Below are 21,667 nucleotides of genomic sequence, written 5' to 3'. Positions count from 1 at the left end.
TTCCAAAAGAAAAACACATCTTTACTTGGTTGAAAAACGTATTGCTTAAACTTTTTCATGAATTGTTTTTACTTAAGCTGTGCTTTGAAAAAGATTTGGTGTAGAAAAATGTATGAACCCAAAATTACTTAGGCCAAGAATCAATTTGATTTCGTTCATGATGATAATTTTTCAGATTTGGCATTGTCACTTTCTTTCCCTAACCGTTTCACAGCTTGGCCTAATTTTAAAATTGATAAACCAATTTTTGGTGATCAGTTTACTTGCTTAATGCTTGCCCACGTGCTTGAAGATTATCCTAAGAGTTTGGATCATTTTTTTGATGTCTTAAGGATAGAGAAACCCTTGATTATTTCTTTATCAGATTTGATGTGGTTTCTCTAGTTGTTTTGAATGAACAGGATAAACATGATCATTTCCCAAGGAGAGCAAGCAATGATGGACGCCAAGGACTTGGAATTACTTGATGAAACGACTTCAAAACTCCAGGATGTTTCTGTCCATCATTTCATTCATTGAATTTCCCTTGAGTTTTAATTCTTTTGTATCTAATTTCTTTCCTTTTGATATAGGTACAATGGATTGAGGACAAATCCTTTTGAAGAGGGAGAGTATGATGTGACCCAGATCGAGCATCGACCGGCTCGGATCATGGATACGGCCCAAGGTGGCGTTCTTGTCAACCAGCTCGACCAAACCGACGTTTTCATGTCGGATCATGCCAGTCTTGCTGCATGTGATAGTCCATCTGATCATTCCGTCCATGCTGATCATAATTTCCCAATGGATCGTGCTGATCAGACCGTCCATACCGTCCCATCCCGTCCCATCCGATCACCCCGACCGTACCGCACGTGCTGTCCACTGCATCGACCCACATACGCCCGTAATGGAGCTCAGTCTTGAACCACGACCTAGAGATAGAATGATCGACCCACATCACTTCTTTCCCAACCATTTCAACATTCTAAGACTGATCGTCAAATCAGAATCCACTTGGAACGAGAAGAATCCAAAGATGTTCACAGATTTTCCTTTATGGCTCTTTTGGTGTGTCCCGCGTGTCCCGAAGGCTGTACTGAAGTTCTTGCTTCAGTGTCCGACCCTATGATGGATTTTTATCTTTCATATTTCACTAAGACATGGATACTTGAGCTGTCAAAGGACTTGTTTCACAATAGTAAACAACTTGGTTCAGCAGATCATCCGATAGTTCAGTCCGTTCGTGTTAATCACCCGACAGGCCGTGTGGATCATCGTGATCACGTCCTGATCCTTACACCAAGTACCAGCACGACCAGAATGAACCTGGACAGAAGGAGAAGTCACTTTGCCCAGTCTTCATCAATTTCACCAACTTTGACTCCCTTTATTATTTTCTAGTCAATGTTGTCTTTTCCTAGGTTTGTATTTCCCATAATTGTTTATGGCTTTCTTTGACTACAAATCCTATATATATGGCTCATAAGCCACGAAATAAAACATATTTTTTCCTCCTTTTTATGAGTTTATTCTCTCTGTTCTTCGTTGAACATTTCTTAAGTTTTCTTGGTGTGGTTAGCTCCAAGTTAACGCCTCTTTCTTGTTGCACCGGTGCGTCATATCCGGCAACAGATCGAGTTTGCTTCCTTGTCAGACCTGTGAGTCATATCAGGCGACAATCAAGCACTCTGGTAGTATCATTGGGCCATCCGCAACCCTTTGTGTCACCGTTCATTCCATCAGTTCTCCTTCCTCACGGATCGAGTCCATATCTTTCCTTACCGGTCAAAGTGATCGTTCCTTTGGGCGCATCATAGACTGCAGAACATCAGGTATCCGAGTCATGGTCATTACCGGAGACAACAAGAGCACTGCTGAAGCAATCTGCCGTGAAATTGGAGTATTCAAAGAAAATGAGGATATCTCTTCAAGAAGCTTGACTGGAAAAGAGTTTATGGATGTTCAAGATCAGAAGAATCATCTAAGACAAACTGGAGGGCTCTTGTTCTCGAGGGCTGAACCAAAGCACAAACAAGAGATTGTTAGGTTACTCAAAGAAGATGGAGAAGTGGTTGCCATGACTGGAGATGGAATCAATGATGCTCCTGCACTGGAGTTGGCTGATATAGGAGTTGCTATGGGCATTGCCGGCACAGATGTATTCCTCTCTCTTCTCTCTCACCTGCAAAAACGGGATGATTATGTCTCTATTAGCTTTCTAAAGCTCTGGGGTTATGTTCGCAGGTAGCAAAGGAGGCTTCTGACATGGTGCTAGCAGATGATAATTTCAGCACAATCGTTGCAGCTGTTGGTGAAGGCACATCCATCTATAACAACATGAAGGCTTTCATCAGGCGATTCTTCTATTGTTACTCATATTGGTGGCTTGAGGTATATAAAAATATATTGATCCTATTAATCTGACTATGATGAATGAAAGGTACATGATCTCTTCCAACATTGGTGAGGTTGCATCGATATTCTTGACAGCTGCTCTTGGAATCCCAGAAGGCATGATCCCAGTTCAGCTTCTGTGGGTGAATCTCGTAACAGACGGTCCTCCAGCTACAATTCTTGGATTCAATCCCCCTGAAAAGGATATTATGAAGAAGCCTCCTTGCAGAAGCGATGACTCGCTAATCACTCCCTGGATCCTCTTCTGTTATATGGTATACAATGACCTTTTTCTCTCACTTGTTCATCTTCTGAGGATTATTTCTTGATTCTAACTTTTAATATGTTAACTTATCAAACAGGTGATTGGTATGTATGTGGGAGTTGAAACTGTGGGAGTATTCATCATATGGTACACACACAGTAGCTTCATGGGCATAGACTTGAGCCAAGACGGTCACAGCCTTGTGAGCTACTCACAGCTAGCACATTGGGGGCAGTGCTTGTAATGACCCCAACCCTAGGCTTTGCCCAAGGGTCAAGTCATTTTTCTTTAAGAGAGAGAGAGAGAGAGAGAGAGAGAGAGAGAGAGAGAGAGAGAGAGAGAGAGAGAGAGAGAGAGAGAGAGAGAGGAAGGAAGAAGCTCACCAAGAGTCCTCGCCGGAGCCACCGCACGCCAGGACGTCATCAAGCTCGTCATCACCATCAACCGCAGCTCGAGGTAACCGGAAACCGCCATGTTTTGAGTTATGTTTCGGTCGTTTTAGTAAATCGATCATAACTTTCTAACCGTAGTGAATCTCGTGCATCCAAGGCCATCATCGTGTTCCTCTCGTCAAGACGAAGCCGTAGACACCAACCGCGTCGCGATCGGAGCCTGGACGAAGCCGTACGCGCCCCCCGAAGATTCGCCTCTGCGCGCGCGTGAGTTCCACGCGCCGCCGTCGGACCACCGTCCTCCGCCGCAGCGCCGCCGCCGGACCACCGTTCTCCGCCGTCGCCGCCGGCCAACTTTCCGGTAAGCCACCGCCGGATCTCCGCCGTCGCCGCCGGTGACCGACACCGGTGACTCGCCGGCGACTCGCTAACTCGGCCGAGTCGACCCGGTGAGTCAACTCGGTTGACTCGGTCAACCGGTGGTTTGACCGGTTTAAATCGATTTCGATTCGGTTAGGATAAACCGGTCGGTTAAAATCAATTGAAAGTCGGTTAGGATAAACCGGATTAATTAATTAATTAATTAATTAATTAATTAATTAATTAATTAAATAATTAATCTTTGACCAGCGGGTTGACTTTTCCGTAAATACCCGTTTTAAACCGTTCGAAAGGCGTTCTGACTCGAAATTTCGATCTGATTTCAGATTTGGAGTCCATTTGAGCAGCTGGAGTTCATATATACCACTTCTCTTCATTGCTAAGGTGAGGGCTACTCCGTTAAATCCCGAGCTAGTTTAGTACTACCGTTATGGAAAGTTTAGTTTCGAAACATGATCCGTCTCTGTGAATCGAGTCTGTTTGAGAGTCTTGCTTGTTTATTATTATTATTGATTGTTAAACCGGAAATAGGATAATAGAGGATTCAACGGTTGATTGAAATGATTGATGTTAAGAATTGTTATATATATGTATATATATGCGAGTCCATGTTTTGGAGATTTGCGGGGTGCAGAGACGTTTGCACTGGCTGCCTATGTTTGAGGAGTTTTGCGGGGTGCAGAGACGTTTGCACTGGCTGCCATGTTTGTGGAGATTTGCGGGGGTACAGAGACGTTTGTACTTACGACGCCTTAGAGATTTGCGGGGTGCAGTGTGGACTACTGTGCTAGCGACGCCTGTAGAGTTATATATATTTATATCCTTATGAGGAAATGTGATATGCTATTATCGCATTGGTTGTATCATGTCTAGTCCACTAGACATATGTGATTGTTCTGTGTGGTGTAATAGGCACCGTGATTGTCTCGTGCTAGAGCTAGGCCTACATAGTTGTAGTGCTATGAACTGAGTCAGTGGTTTGCGGTTTAGCATCCCATACCTCACTGGGCGATTCCCCTGTCGCTCACCCCTCCTTATTTCCCCTTTCAGGTGAGACCGATGAGCAGGAGTGATTTTTCGGACCGGTGCTATTGGGCTTTTGGGCTTCTATCGTTTTATCGATTTTATCGTTATCGGGCCTCTAGGCCTTTGGACTTTTATCGTTATGGTATTTCGTATTTTGGATTCTCGGTTTATGTCGTACCTTATGTTTCGGATTTTATTTTATATTATGGAATTCATGCGTGGATGTGGACTTTCAAATATTTATATATGGATATTTAAGATATTTGTATTTATCGAAGTATTTTTACTATTTCGAAAGTGACGGGTGTCACATTTTGGTATCAGAGCGGGTTCCGTCCCGGCTCCGACCCGGGATGGCGATTTTTGGAGACCTGGTTTTATTCGGTTTTGACGGTTTTAAACGATTTCAAAATATTTTCAGGGATCTGGGAACTTTGAAAATAAAAATAAATAGCACCTTTCCGTTCGGTATCACTCCTTCTTAAATGTTGGTATCCACAGATCGGCATAAGTTAACTTTTTCGCTTTTCTTTCAGATGGCGCCCAGGAAGAGAGTTGTTCGTACTCAGACTGCCAGAGTTGCTAGAGAGGCTGAGGATGAGCATGTCCAACCCGCAGTTCCGCAGCAGGCGGCTCCGCCTATTGATCAGGATGATGGGTTGTGATTGTCTCTGCTCATCATGAAAACGTTTTGAATCCGAGAATTTCCAAAAGAAAACACATCTTTACTTGGTTGAAAAACGTATTGCTTAAACTTTTTCATGAATTGTTTTACTTAAGCTGTGCTTTGAAAAAGATTTGGTGTAGAAAAATGTATGAACCAAAATTACTTAGGCCAAAGAATCAATTTGATTTCGTTCATGATGATAATTTTTCAGATTTGGCATTGTCACTTTCTTTCCCTAACCGTTTCACAGCTTGGCCTAATTTTAAAATTGATAAACCAATTTTTGGTGATCAGTTTACTTGCTTAATGCTTGCCCACGTGCTTGAAGATTATCCTAAGAGTTTGGATCATGTTTTTGATGTCTTAAGGATAGAGAAACCCTTTGATTATTTCTTTATCAGATTTGATGTGGTTTCTCTAGTTGTTTTGAATGAACAGGATAAACATGATCATTTCCCAAGGAGAGCAAGCAATGATGGACGCCAAAGGACTTGGAATTACTTGATGAAAACGACTTCAAAACTCCAAGGATGTTTCTGTCCAATCATTTCATTCATTGAATTTCCCTTGAGTTTTAATTCTTTTGTATCTAATTTCTTTCCTTTTGATATAGGTACAATGGATTGAGGACAAATCCTTTTGAAGAGGGAGAGTATGATGTGACCCAGATCGAGCATCGACCGGCTCGGATCATGGATACGGCCCAAGGTGGCGTTCTTGTCAACCAGCTCGACCAAACCGACGTTTTCATGTCGGATCATGCCAGTCTTGCTGCATGTGATAGTCCATCTGATCATTCCGTCCATGCTGATCATAATTTCCCAATGGATCGTGCTGATCAGACCGTCCATACCGTCCCATCCCGTCCCATCCGATCACCCCGACCGTACCGCACGTGCTGTCCACTGCATCGACCCACATACGCCCGTAATGGAGCTCAGTCTTGAACCACGACCTAGAGATAGAATGATCGACCCACATCACTTCTTTCCCAACCATTTCAACATTCTAAGACTGATCGTCAAATCAGAATCCACTTGGAACGAGAAGAATCCAAAGATGTTCACAGATTTTCCTTTATGGCTCTTTTGGTGTGTCCCGCGTGTCCCGAAGGCTGTACTGAAGTTCTTGCTTCAGTGTCCGACCCTATGATGGATTTTTATCTTTCATATTTCACTAAGACATGGATACTTGAGCTGTCAAAGGACTTGTTTCACAATAGTAAACAACTTGGTTCAGCAGATCATCCGATAGTTCAGTCCGTTCGTGTTAATCACCCGACAGGCCGTGTGGATCATCGTGATCACGTCCTGATCCTTACACCAAGTACCAGCACGACCAGAATGAACCTGGACAGAAGGAGAAGTCACTTTGCCCAGTCTTCATCAATTTCACCAACTTTGACTCCCTTTATTATTTTCTAGTCAATGTTGTCTTTTCCTAGGTTTGTATTTCCCATAATTGTTTATGGCTTTCTTTGACTACAAATCCTATATATATGGCTCATAAGCCACGAAATAAAACATATTTTTTCCTCCTTTTTATGAGTTTATTCTCTCTGTTCTTCGTTGAACATTTCTTAAGTTTTCTTGGTGTGGTTAGCTCCAAGTTAACGCCTCTTTCTTGTTGCACCGGTGCGTCATATCCGGCAACAGATCGAGTTTGCTTCCTTGTCAGACCTGTGAGTCATATCAGGCGACAATCAAGCACTCTGGTAGTATCATTGGGCCATCCGCAACCCTTTGTGTCACCGTTCATTCCATCAGTTCTCCTTCCTCACGGATCGAGTCCATATCTTTCCTTACCGGTCAAAGTGATCGTTCCTTTGGGCGCATCATAGACTGCAGAACATCAGGTATCCGAGTCATGGTCATTACCGGAGACAACAAGAGCACTGCTGAAGCAATCTGCCGTGAAATTGGAGTATTCAAAGAAAATGAGGATATCTCTTCAAGAAGCTTGACTGGAAAAGAGTTTATGGATGTTCAAGATCAGAAGAATCATCTAAGACAAACTGGAGGGCTCTTGTTCTCGAGGGCTGAACCAAAGCACAAACAAGAGATTGTTAGGTTACTCAAAGAAGATGGAGAAGTGGTTGCCATGACTGGAGATGGAATCAATGATGCTCCTGCACTGGAGTTGGCTGATATAGGAGTTGCTATGGGCATTGCCGGCACAGATGTATTCCTCTCTCTTCTCTCTCACCTGCAAAAACGGGATGATTATGTCTCTATTAGCTTTCTAAAGCTCTGGGGTTATGTTCGCAGGTAGCAAAGGAGGCTTCTGACATGGTGCTAGCAGATGATAATTTCAGCACAATCGTTGCAGCTGTTGGTGAAGGCACATCCATCTATAACAACATGAAGGCTTTCATCAGGCGATTCTTCTATTGTTACTCATTGGTGGCTTGAGGTATATAAAAATATATTGATCCTATTAATCTGACTATGATGAATGAAAGGTACATGATCTCTTCCAACATTGGTGAGGTTGCATCGATATTCTTGACAGCTGCTCTTGGAATCCCAGAAGGCATGATCCCAGTTCAGCTTCTGTGGGTGAATCTCGTAACAGACGGTCCTCCAGCTACAATTCTTGGATTCAATCCCCCTGAAAAGGATATTATGAAGAAGCCTCCTTGCAGAAGCGATGACTCGCTAATCACTCCCTGGATCCTCTTCTGTTATATGGTATACAATGACCTTTTTCTCTCACTTGTTCATCTTCTGAGGATTATTCTTGATTCTAACTTTTAATATGTTAACTTATCAAACAGGTGATTGGTATGTATGTGGGAGTTGAAACTGTGGGAGTATTCATCATATGGTACACACACAGTAGCTTCATGGGCATAGACTTGAGCCAAGACGGTCACAGCCTTGTGAGCTACTCACAGCTAGCACATTGGGGCAGTGCTTGTAATGACCCCAACCCTAGGCTTTGCCCAAGGGTCAAGTCATTTTTTTTTAGAGGAGAGAGAGAGAGAGAGAGAGAGAGGAGAGGAGAGGAGGAGAGAGAGAGAGGAGAGAGAGAGAGAGAGAGAGGGAAGGAAGAAGCTCACCAAGAGTCCTCGCCGGAGCCACCGCACGCCAGGACGTCATCAAGCTCGTCATCACCATCAACCGCAGCTCGAGGTAACCGGAAACCGCCATGTTTTGAGTTATGTTTCGGTCGTTTTAGTAAATCGATCATAACTTTCTAACCGTAGTGAATCTCGTGCATCCAAGGCCATCATCGTGTTCCTCTCGTCAAGACGAAGCCGTAGACACCAACCGCGTCGCGATCGGAGCCTGGACGAAGCCGTACGCGCCCCCCGAAGATTCGCCTCTGCGCGCGCGTGAGTTCCACGCGCCGCCGTCGGACCACCGTCCTCCGCCGCAGCGCCGCCGCCGGACCACCGTTCTCCGCCGTCGCCGCCGGCCAACTTTCCGGTAAGCCACCGCCGGATCTCCGCCGTCGCCGCCGGTGACCGACACCGGTGACTCGCCGGCGACTCGCTAACTCGGCCGAGTCGACCCGGTGAGTCAACTCGGTTGACTCGGTTAACCGGTTGGTTGCCGGTTTGAATTGATTTCAATTCGGTTAGGCTAAACCGGTCGGTTAAAATCAATTGGAAATCGGTTAGGATAAACCGGATTAATTAATTAATTAATTAATTAATTAATTAATTAATTAATTAAATAATTAATCTTTGACCAGCGGGTTGACTTTTCCGTAAATACCCGTTTTAAACCGTTCGAAAGGCGTTCTGACTCGAAATTTCGATCTGATTTCAGATTTGGAGTCCATTTGAGCAGCTGGAGTTCATATATACCACTTCTCTTCATTGCTAAGGTGAGGGCTACTCCGTTAAATCCCGAGCTAGTTTAGTACTACCGTTATGGAAAGTTTAGTTTCGAAACATGATCCGTCTCTGTGAATCGAGTCTGTTTGAGAGTCTTGCTTGTTTATTATTATTATTGATTGTTAAACCGGAAATAGGATAATAGAGGATTCAACGGTTGATTGAAATGATTGATGTTAAGAATTGTTATATATATGTATATATATGCGAGTCCATGTTTTGGAGATTTGCGGGGTGCAGAGACGTTTGCACTGGCTGCCTATGTTTGAGGAGTTTTGCGGGGTGCAGAGACGTTTGCACTGGCTGCCATGTTTGTGGAGATTTGCGGGGGTACAGAGACGTTTGTACTTACGACGCCTTAGAGATTTGCGGGGTGCAGTGTGGACTACTGTGCTAGCGACGCCTGTAGAGTTATATATATTTATATCCTTATGAGGAAATGTGATATGCTATTATCGCATTGGTTGTATCATGTCTAGTCCACTAGACATATGTGATTGTTCTGTGTGGTGTAATAGGCACCGTGATTGTCTCGTGCTAGAGCTAGGCCTACATAGTTGTAGTGCTATGAACTGAGTCAGTGGTTTGCGGTTTAGCATCCCATACCTCACTGGGCGATTCCCCTGTCGCTCACCCCTCCTTATTTCCCCCTTTCAGGTGAGACCGATGAGCAGGAGTGATTTTTCGGACCGGTGCTATTGGGCTTTTGGGCTTCTATCGTTTTATCGATTTTATCGTTATCGGGCCTCTAGGCCTTTGGACTTTTATCGTTATGGTATTTCGTATTTTGGATTCTCGGTTTATGTCGTACCTTATGTTTCGGATTTTATTTTATATTATGGAATTCATGCGTGGATGTGGACTTTCAAATATTTATATATGGATATTTAAGATATTTGTATTTATCGAAGTATTTTTACTATTTCGAAAGTGACGGGTGTCACATTTGGTATCAGAGCGGGTTCCGTCCCGGCTCCGACCCGGGATGGCGATTTTTGGAGACCTGGTTTTATTCGGTTTTGACGGTTTTAAACGATTTCAAAATATTTTCAGGGATCTGGGAACTTTGAAAATAAAAATAAATAGCACCTTTCCGTTCGGTATCACTCCTTCTTAAATGTTGGTATCCACAGATCGGCATAAGTTAACTTTTTCGCTTTTCTTTCAGATGGCGCCCAGGAAGAGAGTTGTTCGTACTCAGACTGCCAGAGTTGCTAGAGAGGCTGAGGATGAGCATGTCCAGCCCGCAGTTCCGCAGCAGGCGGCTCCGCCTATTGATCAGGATGCTTTGAGACAGATGGTTCAGGATGCGGCTAGGCAGGCTGCACAGGAGACAGTCCAGCAAGCTGCCCAGGAGGCTGCCCGAATAGCTGCTCAGGAGGTTGCCAGACAGATGGCTGCAGTACAGCAGGGTCCGCAGATTCGCATGCAGCAGGCTCCACCAGTTCAGGTTCAGCATTATCATCAGGTTCCACATCAGCCGGCTCCAGTCCAGCAGTACCCTCAGGTTCCTGTTCAGCCGGTTCCAGGAGTTTTTCAGGTTCCACCGCCGCCACCTGCTTTCCCAGTTCAGGTGCCCGAGGTTGATGAGACATTTATCAGGGTGTTGGGACAGATGAAGTATGTGAGCTTGGAGCATTTCACTGGAACGACGGAACCTACAGTTGCTCACGATTGGAAGCACAATTTGGATAAGTGTTTGAAGACCATCTCGTGCCCACCAAGGCTCAAGCTAAACATCGCTGAGTTGTATTTGCGCGGAGATGCATCAATCTGGTGGGATGGAGTGAGATTGATGCACCGTGGCGAGCTGACATATGATGATTTTCTTTACGCGTTCAATAAGAAGTATTTTCCGAGGGAAGCTTTGCATGAGAAGAAGAATGATTTCGAGCATTTGAGACAGGGTGCAAAGTCTGTCAGGGAGTATGAGCGGGAGTTTAACCAGCTCCGCAGATTTGTGGGTAACAACATAGATGAGGAGGATCTGATCAGGAGGTTCTTAGATGGGATGCGAGTAGAGCTTCGTGGTAGGTGCAGTGTGGTTACCTACACCAGTTTGGAGGATCTGGTAGAGAAGGCGGCTGTGCAGGAGAAATGTATGGGTGAGGAGCAGAAGTTCTCCAAAGCAGTTCAGCCTAAGGCAGGAGGGGCTTCGGGGTCGCAGAAGAGGCCTTGGGAGCAGACTGGAGCACCCCGTTGTGGGCGTTGTCGTCGCCACCATTTTGGGGAATGTTTCCAGTGCTATAATTGCGATCAGTTTGGGCATCTTGCGAAGAACTGTAGGAAGCCACCACGAACTCAGGTTGCAACACCAGCAGCAGCAGTAGCACCAGCAGTGGCAACGAGGAACTGTTACGGCTGCAACCAGCCGGGTCACATCTACAGAGATTGTCCGAGGAGAGGCAATGCGGCACTTCCACCACCACCGAAGCGTCTAGCCATCGCTCCACGTGTCTTTGCAGTTGGAGATCCCCAGGGAGCTGAGCCGATAGCGGGTATGTGACTTTTTCATACTTGTTGTGTTTGAGTAATTTGGTTTGTGGATGCCATGTGTAGTTAGCAAAATCTTGTGTAGGATCGGTTTTGGTTGGAGGAAAGTCAGCTCACACCTTATTCGACACGGGAGCCTCTCATAGTTTTGTGAGTCCACGCTTAGCCCAGTCTTGGCCTTTTCGGGGTGTATTCGAACCGAAGGCTAAGAAGATTCAGACTGCCGGCACGGAGAGATTGGGAGCAGTCGGCGTCCATCGCAATGTACCAGTTATTCTTGGAGGAGTTGAGTTGCTCGGAGATTTGACGGAACTGGAGATGAGCTGCTACGATGTTATACTTGGAATGGATTGGTTGTCACGACATCAAGTAGTACTGGATTGTCCGAGAGCGAGAGTCCATATCCCCAGAGCAGAAGGGAAGATCATATTCCAGGGGATTAAGACGCACCATGGAATTTCCATTGTCTCCATGTTGCGCGCAGATGAGCTACTGGAGAGAGGAGCAGAAGGATTTTTGGCGACCATTTCGATGGTTAAGGAGGATGGTCAGCAGGAGCTGCATGACATTCCAGTGGTTTTCGAGTACGAAGACGTTTTTGAGGCTTTAAAAGGGCCGCCACCAGCTAGAGCAGACGTTCTTGCGATCGAGGTGGAGCCAGGAGCAACACCAGTTTCACGAGCCCCATACCGCCTTGCACCAGCTGAGATGGCGGAATTGAAGAAACAGTTGGAAGAGTTATCAGATAAGGGATTTATCAGGCCGAGTACTTCACCGTGGGGAGCACCAGTGTTGTTCGTGAAAAAGAAAGATGGGAGTTTCAGACTTTGTATCGACTATAGAGGTCTGAACAAAGTGACCATCAAGAATAAGTATCCGCTTCCGCGTATTGACGAGTTGTTGGACCAGTTGCAGGGAGCTTCTTGGTTCTCTAAGATTGACTTGGCATCGGGATACCACCAGATTGCGATAGCTGATGGAGATGTGCGGAAGACGGCCTTCCGTACACGCTATGGGCATTATGAGTTTGTGGTGATGCCATTTGGATTGACGAACGCACCGGCAGCGTTCATGAAGCTTATGAATGATGTGTTTCGGGAGCACTTGGATAAGTGTGTGATCGTTTTCATCGACGACATTTTGGTTTATTCTCGGAGTAGAGAAGAGCATGCTGAGCATTTGAGGGTTGTGCTGGATAAGCTTCGGGAACACCAGTTGTTTGCCAAGCTGAGTAAGTGTAGCTTTTGGCAGAGGAAGATTGGATTTTTGGGCCATGTGATTTCAGAAGCAGGAGTTGCCGTAGATCAGGAGAAGATTACCGCCATTTCAGAGTGGCCGACGCCAAAGAATGCTACGGAGATCCGCAGTTTTCTCGGTTTGGCGGGGTACTACAGGAAGTACGTCAAGAGTTTTGCTAGCATTGCAAAGCCAATGACGAAGCTGACGGGCAAAGACGTCAAGTTTGATTGGTCAGACGATTGCTCGAGGAGTTTCACTGAGTTAAAGCGACAGCTGACCCATGCGCCCGTTTTGGTACTCCCGAGGCCAGGGATACCATATGAGGTTTACACTGATGCGTCAGGCACTGGTTTAGGATGTGTATTGATGCAGGAAGGTCAGGTCATTGCATATGCATCACGTCAGTTGAGGCCTCACGAGGTCAACTATCCTACGCATGATTTAGAGTTAGCAGCAGTTGTATTTGCACTGAAGATCTGGAGATCATATTTATATGGGGAGAAGGTGAAGATCTTCACGGACCATAAGAGTTTGAAATATATCTTCACTCAGGCGGATTTGAATTTGAGGCAGCGTAGGTGGGTCGAGTTGTTAGCAGACTACAACCTGGATATTGCTTATCATCCGGGAAAAGCTAATCAAGTAGCAGATGCCTTGAGCAGGCGCAGGAGCGATGTTTCAGGAACCAAGGAGGTTCAAGAGTTTACTAGGACACTTGCTAGTCTCAAATTGTGTGCCACTACCGTGGAAGGTGAGGCAGTTGGCCTCGAGGCTGTGGAGCAAGCAGATTTGTTATGGAAAGTGCGTAAGGCTCAGGATGCTGATAAGGCTTTGTGTAAGCAGATCGAGATTGAGAGTATTGGATATCATACAGCTTCGAGTGGGATGTTCATGTATCGGAACCGGGTTTGTGTGCCTAATGATGAGTTGTTAAAAAAGGAAATCTTGCAGCAGGCACACCACTCGCGTTTCTCTATTCATCCAGGAAACACCAAGATGTACAAGGATCTCAAGCGTTATTATCATTGGCTTGGCATGAAGAGGGATGTTGCTTCATTTATATCGCAGTGTCAGACGTGTCAGATGGTCAAGGCCGAGCATCAGGTGCCTAGCGGGTTATTGCAGAACCTGCCATTGCCAGAGTGGAAATGGGACATGGTAACTATGGATTTTGTGACGGGGTTGCCAACCACCTTAGGAGGAAAGAATGCCATCTGGGTAATCGTGGATAGACTTACCAAGTCAGCCCATTTTCTAGCTATTAAGAAGACGGACAAAGCTGATCAGTTAGCACAGACTTACATCAGCGAGATTGTGAGATTGCATGGAGTTCCTGTCAGCATTGTATCAGATCGAGATACAAAGTTTACGTCCGAATTTTGGAGAGCCTTCCAGAAGGCGCTTGGGACGAAAGTGCATATGAGTACGGCTTATCACCCGCAGACAGACGGTCAGTCAGAGAGGACGATTCAGACTTTGGAGGATATGCTTAGAGCTTGTGTTTTGGATTGGGAAGGGAGTTGGGCAAAGTACCTACCCCTAACGGAGTTCGCCTACAATAATAGTTATCACTCGAGCATTAAGATGGCACCATATGAGGCTCTTTATGGTAGGCCTTGTCGCACACCGCTTTGTTGGACCGAAGTGGGGGAGCGACGTGAGATAGAACCTGCAATGGTTCAAGAGACAGTTGAGCAGGTTGAGATGCTTAAGATGCGGCTTAGGGAAGCCCATGACCGTCAGAAGAGTTATGCAGATAAGCGGCGTAAAGATTTGGAGTTCCAGGTTGGCGACCTGGTATACCTGAAAATGAGGACATTTCAGGGAGGATCTAAGACTCGGAAGCTGAAGAAGCTTAAACCGAGATATATGGGACCATATCCCATTTTGGAGCGAATTGGAGCAGTTGCTTACCGATTGGATTTATCCGAAGAGTTATCAGATTTCCATGACGTGTTTCATGTTTCGGTTTTGAGGAAAGTCGTGAGAGAACCAGAGCTCATTTTGCAGCAGCCGCCCAGTGACCTTGGTAGGAATTTGCGTGCGCCGTGTCAGCCAGTAGAGCTATTGGATCGCCAAGTGAAAGCAGATGATGGTATGATGACTATGTTGGTCAAAGTTCGTTGGGAGAGAGATGGTATTCAGGAAGAAACTTGGGAGTCCGAGCCCCAGATGATGATTGATTATCCGGAGCTTTTCCGGGTTGACATTGGACATGACAACTTATGAGTCCTTGTAAGTAGGGGAGAATTGTAATGACCCCAACCCTAGGCTTTGCCCAAGGGTCAAGTCATTTTTCTTTAAAGAGAGAGAGAGAGAGAGAGAGAGAGAGAGAGAGAGAGAGAGAGAGAGAGAGGGGAGAGAGAAGCACACCAAGAGTCCTCGCCGGAGCCACCGCACGCCAGGACGTCATCAAGCTCGTCATCACCATCAACCGCAGCTCGAGGTAACCGGAAACCGCCATGTTTTGAGTTATGTTTCGGTCGTTTTAGTAAATCGATCATAACTTTCTAACCGTAGTGAATCTCGTGCATCCAAGGCCATCATCGTGTTCCTCTCGTCAAGACGAAGCCGTAGACACCAACCGCGTCGCGATCGGAGCCTGGACGAAGCCGTACGCGCCCCCCGAAGATTCGCCTCTGCGCGCGCGTGAGTTCCACGCGCCGCCGCCGGACCACCGTCCTCCGCCGCAGCGCCGCCGCCGGACCACCGTTCTCCGCCGCAGCTCCGCCGTCGCCGCCGGCCAACTTTCCGGTAAGCCACCGCCGGATCTCCGCCGTCGCCGCCGGTGACCGACACCGGTGACTCGCCGGCGACTCGCCAACTCGGCCGAGTCGACCCGGTGAGTCAACTCGGTTGACTCGGTTAACCGGTTGGTTAGCCGGTTTGAATTGATTTCAATTCGGTTAGGCTAAACCGGTCGGTTTAAATCAATTGGAAATCGGTTAGGATAAACCGGATTAATTAATTAAATAATTAATTAATTAATTAATTAATTATTAATTAATTAATTATTAATCTTTGACCAGCGGGTTGACTTTTCCGTAAATACCCGTTTTAAACCGTTCGAAAGGCGTTCTGACTCGAAATTTCGATCTGATTTCAGATTTGGAGTCCATTTGAGCAGCTGGAGTTCATATATACCACTTCTCTTCATTGCTAAGGTGAGGGCTACTCCGTTAAATCCCGAGCTAGTTTAGTACTACCGTTATGGAAAGTTTAGTTTCGAAACATGATCCGTCTCTGTGAATCGAGTCTGTTTGAGAGTCTTGCTTGTTTATTATTATTATTGATTGTTAAACCGGAAATAGGATAATAGAGGATTCAACGGTTGATTGAAATGATTGATGTTAAGAATTGTTATATATATGTATATATATGCGAGTCCATGTTTTGGAGATTTGCGGGGTGCAGAGACGTTTGCACTGGCTGCCTATGTTTGAGGAGTTTTGCGGGGTGCAGAGACGTTTGCACTGGCTGCCATGTTTGTGGAGATTTGCGGGGGTACAGAGACGTTTGTACTTACGACGCCTTAGAGATTTGCGGGGTGCAGTGTGGACTACTGTGCTAGCGACGCCTGTAGAGTTATATATATTTATATCCTTATGAGGAAATGTGATATGCTATTATCGCATTGGTTGTATCATGTCTAGTCCACTAGACATATGTGATTGTTCTGTGTGGTGTAATAGGCACCGTGATTGTCTCGTGCTAGAGCTAGGCCTACATAGTTGTAGTGCTATGAACTGAGTCAGTGGTTTGCGGTTTAGCATCCCATACCTCACTGGGCGATTCCCCTGTCGCTCACCCCTCCTTATTTCCCCCTTTCAGGTGAGACCGACGAGCAGGAGTGATTTTTCGGACCGGTGCTATTGGGCTTTTGGGCTTCTATCGTTTTATCGATTTTATCGTTATCGGGCCTCTAGGCCTTTGGACTTTTATCGTTATGGTATTTCGTATTTTGGATTCTCGGTTTATGTCGTACCTTATGTTTCAGATTTTAATTTATATTATGGAATTCATGCGTGGATGTGGACTTTCAAATATTTATATATGGATATTTCAGATATTTGTATTTATCGAAGTATTTTTACTATTTCGAAAGTGACGGGTGTCACAAACTCTTTCACTCAAAGGCAAAGGTAAAAGATCAAGTGGAAACATAGGGTTGAAACCATAAACAATTTCAAACGGTGAGAACTTAGTAGCAGAATGCACAGAATGATTGTATGCAAACTCAACATGTGGCAAACATTCTTCCCAAAGTCTAAAATTCTTATTAACCAAATACCTAAGCAATGCAGACAAAGTTCGGTTCACAACCTCAGTTTGACCATCGGTCTGAGGATGACAAGTGGTCGACAATAAAATTCTAGTTCCTAGTTTAGACCACAAGGTCTTCCAGAAATAGCTAAGGAACTTAGCATCTCGATCAGACACAATTGTTCTAGGCATGCCATGCAATCGGACAACATCTCTAAAGAATAGTTCAGCAACATGCACACCATCATCAGTTTTATGACAAGGTATGAAATGAACCATTTTTGAAAACCTATCAATTATCACAAAGATAGAATCTCGTCCGGCCTTAGTCTTAGGCAATCCAAGCACGAAATCCAAAGAGATATCTACCCAAGGATGAGATGGAATGGGTAAAGCTGAATACAAACCTTGGTTTTTCACTTTGGACTTGGCCTTCTTGCACACCACACAACGGTTGCATATCCTCTCCACATCTTTCATCAGACTCGGCCAATAGAAGTGCTCATAAACCACCTTGTAGGTTTTCTTGATTCTGAAATGTCCCATCAAGCCTCCTCCGTGAGATTCCCTGACAAACAACTCCCTCAAAGAACATTGGGGAACACAAAGACGGTTATCAAAGAATAAGAAATCAGAAACTTGATACTACTTCCCATAGGAAATCTTGGAACATTTTCTGAAAATTTCCTTGAAGTCTGGATCAGTTGCATACAAGTCTTTGATAAACTCGAAACCAAGCAACTTGGTCTCAAGAGTGGACAGAAGAACATACCTTCTGGACAAGGCATCAGCTACCACGTTTTCCTTACCTTGCTTGTACTTGATTACATAAGGAAAGGTCTCAATGAACTCGACCCAACGTGCATGCCTTTTGTTCAACTTTTGCTGGCCCTTAAGATGTTTCAAAGACTGGTGATCCGTATGAATTACGAACTCCTTAGGCCAAAGGTAGTGCTGTCACGTCTGAAGGGCCCGGACCAAAGATTACAGTTCCTGGTCATAAGTGGGATAGTTGAGTGTGGCTCCTCCAAGCTTCTCACTGAAGTAAGCAATGGGTTTCCTATCCTGCATCAAGACAGCACCAATACCTACACCCGAGGCATCACATTCGATTTCGAAAGTCTTAGAGAAATCAGGAAGAACAAGTAATGGGGCTTGAGTCAACTTCACTTTAAGGATCTGGAACGCCCCTTCTTGGGCTTGTTCCCACTTGAATCCAACGTTCTTCTTGATCACTTCGGTGAGAGGGGCGGTTATAGAGCTGAAGTTGTGAACAAACCTTCGATAGAACCTGGCCAGGCCGTGAAAGCTTCTCACCTCGCCCACGGTCGTTGGACTGGGCCAGTCTCGGATGGCCTTGATCTTTTCTTCGTCCACTCTGAGTTCATCTGCACCTACAACAAAGCCTAAGAAGACCACGTGATCTGTCCCAAAAGAACACTTACCAAGATTAGCAAACAAACGTTCTTTCCTAAGTACTTCAAGAACAGATTTCAAATGCATTTTTGATCATCAAGGTTCTTGCTGTAAATGAGAATATCATCAAAGTAGACAACAAAAAATGGCCAATAAAGGACCGCAAGATATGATTCATCAAACGCATGAATGTACTAGGTGCATTGGTAAGGCCAAATGGCATGACAAGCCATTCATACAATCCTAGTTTAGTTTTGAATGCGATTTTCAAATCAATTTTAGAAAACACAGAAGATCCATGCAACTCATCAAGCATGTCATCAAGCCTAGGGATTGGATGTCTATACTTTACCGTAATGTTATTGATGGCTCGGCAGTCCACACACATGCGCCAAGTGCCATCCTTTATGGGCACAAGGAGGACAGGAACGTCACAAGGGCTGAGGCTCTCCCTGACGTATCCCTTCTCAAGAAGCTCTCCAATCTGTCTCTGAAGTTCCTTTGTCTTCACAGGATTGGTTCGGTAAGCTGGCCGGTTTGGAAGAGACGCACCTGGGACGAAGTCGATCTGGTGTTCAATGCCTCAGACTGGTGGCAATCCCTTATGATTCTCATTTGGAAACACATCAGATTATTCCTGCAAAACATCTCTCAGATCACTCGGAATTTCCGATGCAATGTTAGAAGAGGAAGCCATTAGAGTTTCTTTGTAAACAAGCAAAAGAAACGACTGTTGTGAGCATAAGGATTTCTTTACCTGGCTTCCTTTGATAAAGAAGTTTGAGTTCCTAGGAGATACCTTAGGTTCGGATGGTTTGGGCGCTTTGTCTCGGCTTTTCTTCAGCTGGAGCTGATCTTGGTGGACTTCGGCCGGTGAGAGAGGAACCAAGGTGATCTTCTTTCCCTTATGATCAAAAGAGTGTCGGTTGGTGTAACCGTCATGTATTCTCTTCTTGTCAAACTGCCAGGGTCGTCCTAGCAGGATATGGCATGAGTGTCAATCGATGTTATGGTATAAGCGTCGATCAACACTGCCTTAGGCAAGCGTTATCGATCTGAGCGATTATGTTCAACTAGATTCCTAGACCACCTCTCGTATGCGCCTAGGTATCTAATCCAACAGGATTCGGGTTCAGTTAATTGATTGCACTCTCGTGCCTCTCAATTGTCTTATGATTCTAGGTTCAAGCAATTAGTCACACTCTCGTGGTTTTCCAACTACTTTAGATCCTAGTATTACAAGCTATCCTGATGTAGAGATCTTTAGATATCCTAACAATCATATAATTCAGAAATTCATTCAAAACCCTAGAAATTCCTAAACCTAGCAGGTGGATCTACTCATGCATGATGTTTGTCACAGAAATCATAGATGAATAGATGAATAACATAAAATATAAATAAAACCAAAACAATGGAGTTCCAAGAGAACTCTGAAGGAGTTCCTCTCTTCTCTCCTAACTTAGAACTATGAATAAAATAAAGCTTAGCCGTCAACAATGGCTTAGAAAACACATAAATAGGGTTTCTGGTCGTCCAAGGGTATTTTGGTAATTTGTGGTTGCTTCTGGGCTTCAGTCAGTCATAAAATATGATCGGCCCGCTTTCTGGCATCCATATCCATATCGATCGATGTGAAGAGGTCTGCATCGATCGACATACGTTCCTCTTCTCGACAGCTTCCTCTCGCGAGGCAAACTGACCACTCTTCAGTAAAACATGCATAACTTCTACTACAGGATGCTGATTGACCTCGAACCGGTGTCATTGGAAAGTAACTCAAAGCTCTATCTTGTGTCAAAAGCTGGGCTCAATCTAACGGTTAGAAGGTCTCCATCCATAGCTAGACATCTGACACGTTTGTGCAGTTCTGCACCTCAAAAGACTCCAAAATCACCATATTTCTCCAGAACGTACATGAACCTGTAAATACTCTAAATAGACTCTATATAGTAGTAAATGTATATTAAAACACTTATAAACCATGGCTAAAAATGTGTAAAATCCATAGTCTATCAGGAAGGACGTTGCAAAGGACCTCGTCCTCATATCGTCCAATAGTGAGAGGCACCGCGACCTGTTCCCGGACATACTGTTCTCCAGTTTCATTCAACCATTCCAATCTAAAAGGTCGAGGAAGTGGTTTAGTTACGAGTCCAAGCTTCCTGACAAGAGGATCACTAGCAACATTAGTGCAACTTCCACCATCAATAATCAAAGAACAAACTTTTTCTGAAACTAAACATCGAGAATGAAAAAGATTCTCCCTTTGTTCTCGTTCATTGGTTTTGGGTTGAACACTCAATGTTCTTCTGGTAACAAGAAGTGGACCGTGAACTGGATAGTCGAGCTGTCTGTCCTCATCATCATAGATCGGCTCAAGTGTCTCATCAAAGGCCGGGTTTAGGTCGGTGTCCGATTCTTCTTCAATGATCGGACCAAGGCCTTCGTCCATGGTTTTTCTGGCGACTAGGAGCGGCCCTTGGTGGGGATAGTCGAAGGACTCTCCTTCCTCATTAAAGATAGGACTGTGGTCGTCCTTGTCCTCTAGATCGTCCTTATCGTCCTTGTCCTCTAGATCGTCCTTATCGTCATCACTTTCTGGTTTGGACACTTGCTGGCGTAGTGGCCAAGGCCTTGACATCTATAGCACCGAATGTCTCTTTCCCGGTTGTTAGTCTCAACAACTTTGCCTTTGTCAACACGAGCCGGGGCATTAGTCTTAAAAGCAGTATTTGTTGTGATTGGAGACTTACCTTTGTCTTGATAGCTAGGTTTGGGAACAAAGGCCGGTTTAGAGTAGTTCTTTCTTTTGGCTTGCTGTTCGATCAGAATGGCCTTGTGTAGCATTTGTTCCATACTAGCATACTCCTGAAGCTCCATTCGATCTTGAATGTCTCGGTTGAGACCTGAAAGGAATCTGGCCATGGTGGCGTCTAAAGGCTCGTCCACATCCGCCTTGAGCATCAAGACCTCCATCTCTTGGTGGTAGTCCTCCACGGATTTGGTTCCTTGAAGTAGACGTCTAAGTCGTTGGTGGAGTTCCCGGTGGTAATGTTCTGGAACAAACCGTCTCCTCATCAAGGCCGAGAGCTCATCCCAAGTAAAGGTTGGTGGCCCGCCATTCCTTCTCCTGTGAGTCACAACTTGATCATACCAGTTAATAGCATAGCCAACAAACTCAGCTGCGGCCAATCTAACCTTTTTTATTTCAGAGAAATTTTGACAATCAAAAACAAGTTCAATTTTTCTTTCCCATTCAAGGAAAGCATATGGATCGTTTTTACCATCAAAAGTTGGAATTT

The 21,667-nt window shown here is 45.0% G+C and overlaps 2 protein-coding genes across 2 annotated transcripts; both read left to right on the top strand.

The window, feature by feature from the left end:
* Window positions 1-515: 515 nt before the first annotated feature.
* Window positions 516-2,300, top strand: LOC125596256 (calcium-transporting ATPase 4, endoplasmic reticulum-type-like). The gene has a single exon (XM_048771445.1). The coding sequence runs from the start codon at window positions 1,826-1,828 to the stop codon at window positions 2,228-2,230; it is 405 nt and encodes a 134-aa protein (XP_048627402.1). The 5' UTR covers window positions 516-1,825; the 3' UTR covers window positions 2,231-2,300.
* Window positions 2,301-2,950: 650 nt separating this feature from the next.
* On the top strand, window positions 2,951-16,705 carry LOC111211585. Its single transcript, XM_048771446.1, has 15 exons — window positions 2,951-3,097; window positions 3,191-3,394; window positions 3,741-3,798; window positions 4,977-7,288; window positions 7,375-7,484; window positions 7,569-7,797; window positions 7,884-8,021; window positions 8,078-8,241; window positions 8,335-8,538; window positions 8,884-8,941; window positions 10,120-11,449; window positions 11,530-15,129; window positions 15,223-15,437; window positions 15,790-15,847; window positions 16,515-16,705. Exons 4-12 carry the CDS (start codon window positions 6,974-6,976, stop codon window positions 14,910-14,912), a joined length of 5,931 nt encoding a protein of 1,976 aa, XP_048627403.1. The 5' UTR covers window positions 2,951-3,097; window positions 3,191-3,394; window positions 3,741-3,798; window positions 4,977-6,973; the 3' UTR covers window positions 14,913-15,129; window positions 15,223-15,437; window positions 15,790-15,847; window positions 16,515-16,705.
* The last annotated feature ends 4,962 nt before the right edge of the window (window positions 16,706-21,667 follow it).

This window comes from Brassica napus, unplaced genomic scaffold (assembly GCF_020379485.1).
Source record: "Brassica napus cultivar Da-Ae unplaced genomic scaffold, Da-Ae ScsIHWf_1164;HRSCAF=1657, whole genome shotgun sequence".
Classification (NCBI taxonomy): domain Eukaryota; kingdom Viridiplantae; phylum Streptophyta; class Magnoliopsida; order Brassicales; family Brassicaceae; genus Brassica; species Brassica napus.
Note: the sequence above shows the minus strand (reverse complement) of the source record. Positions and strands in the feature narration are given on the sequence as shown.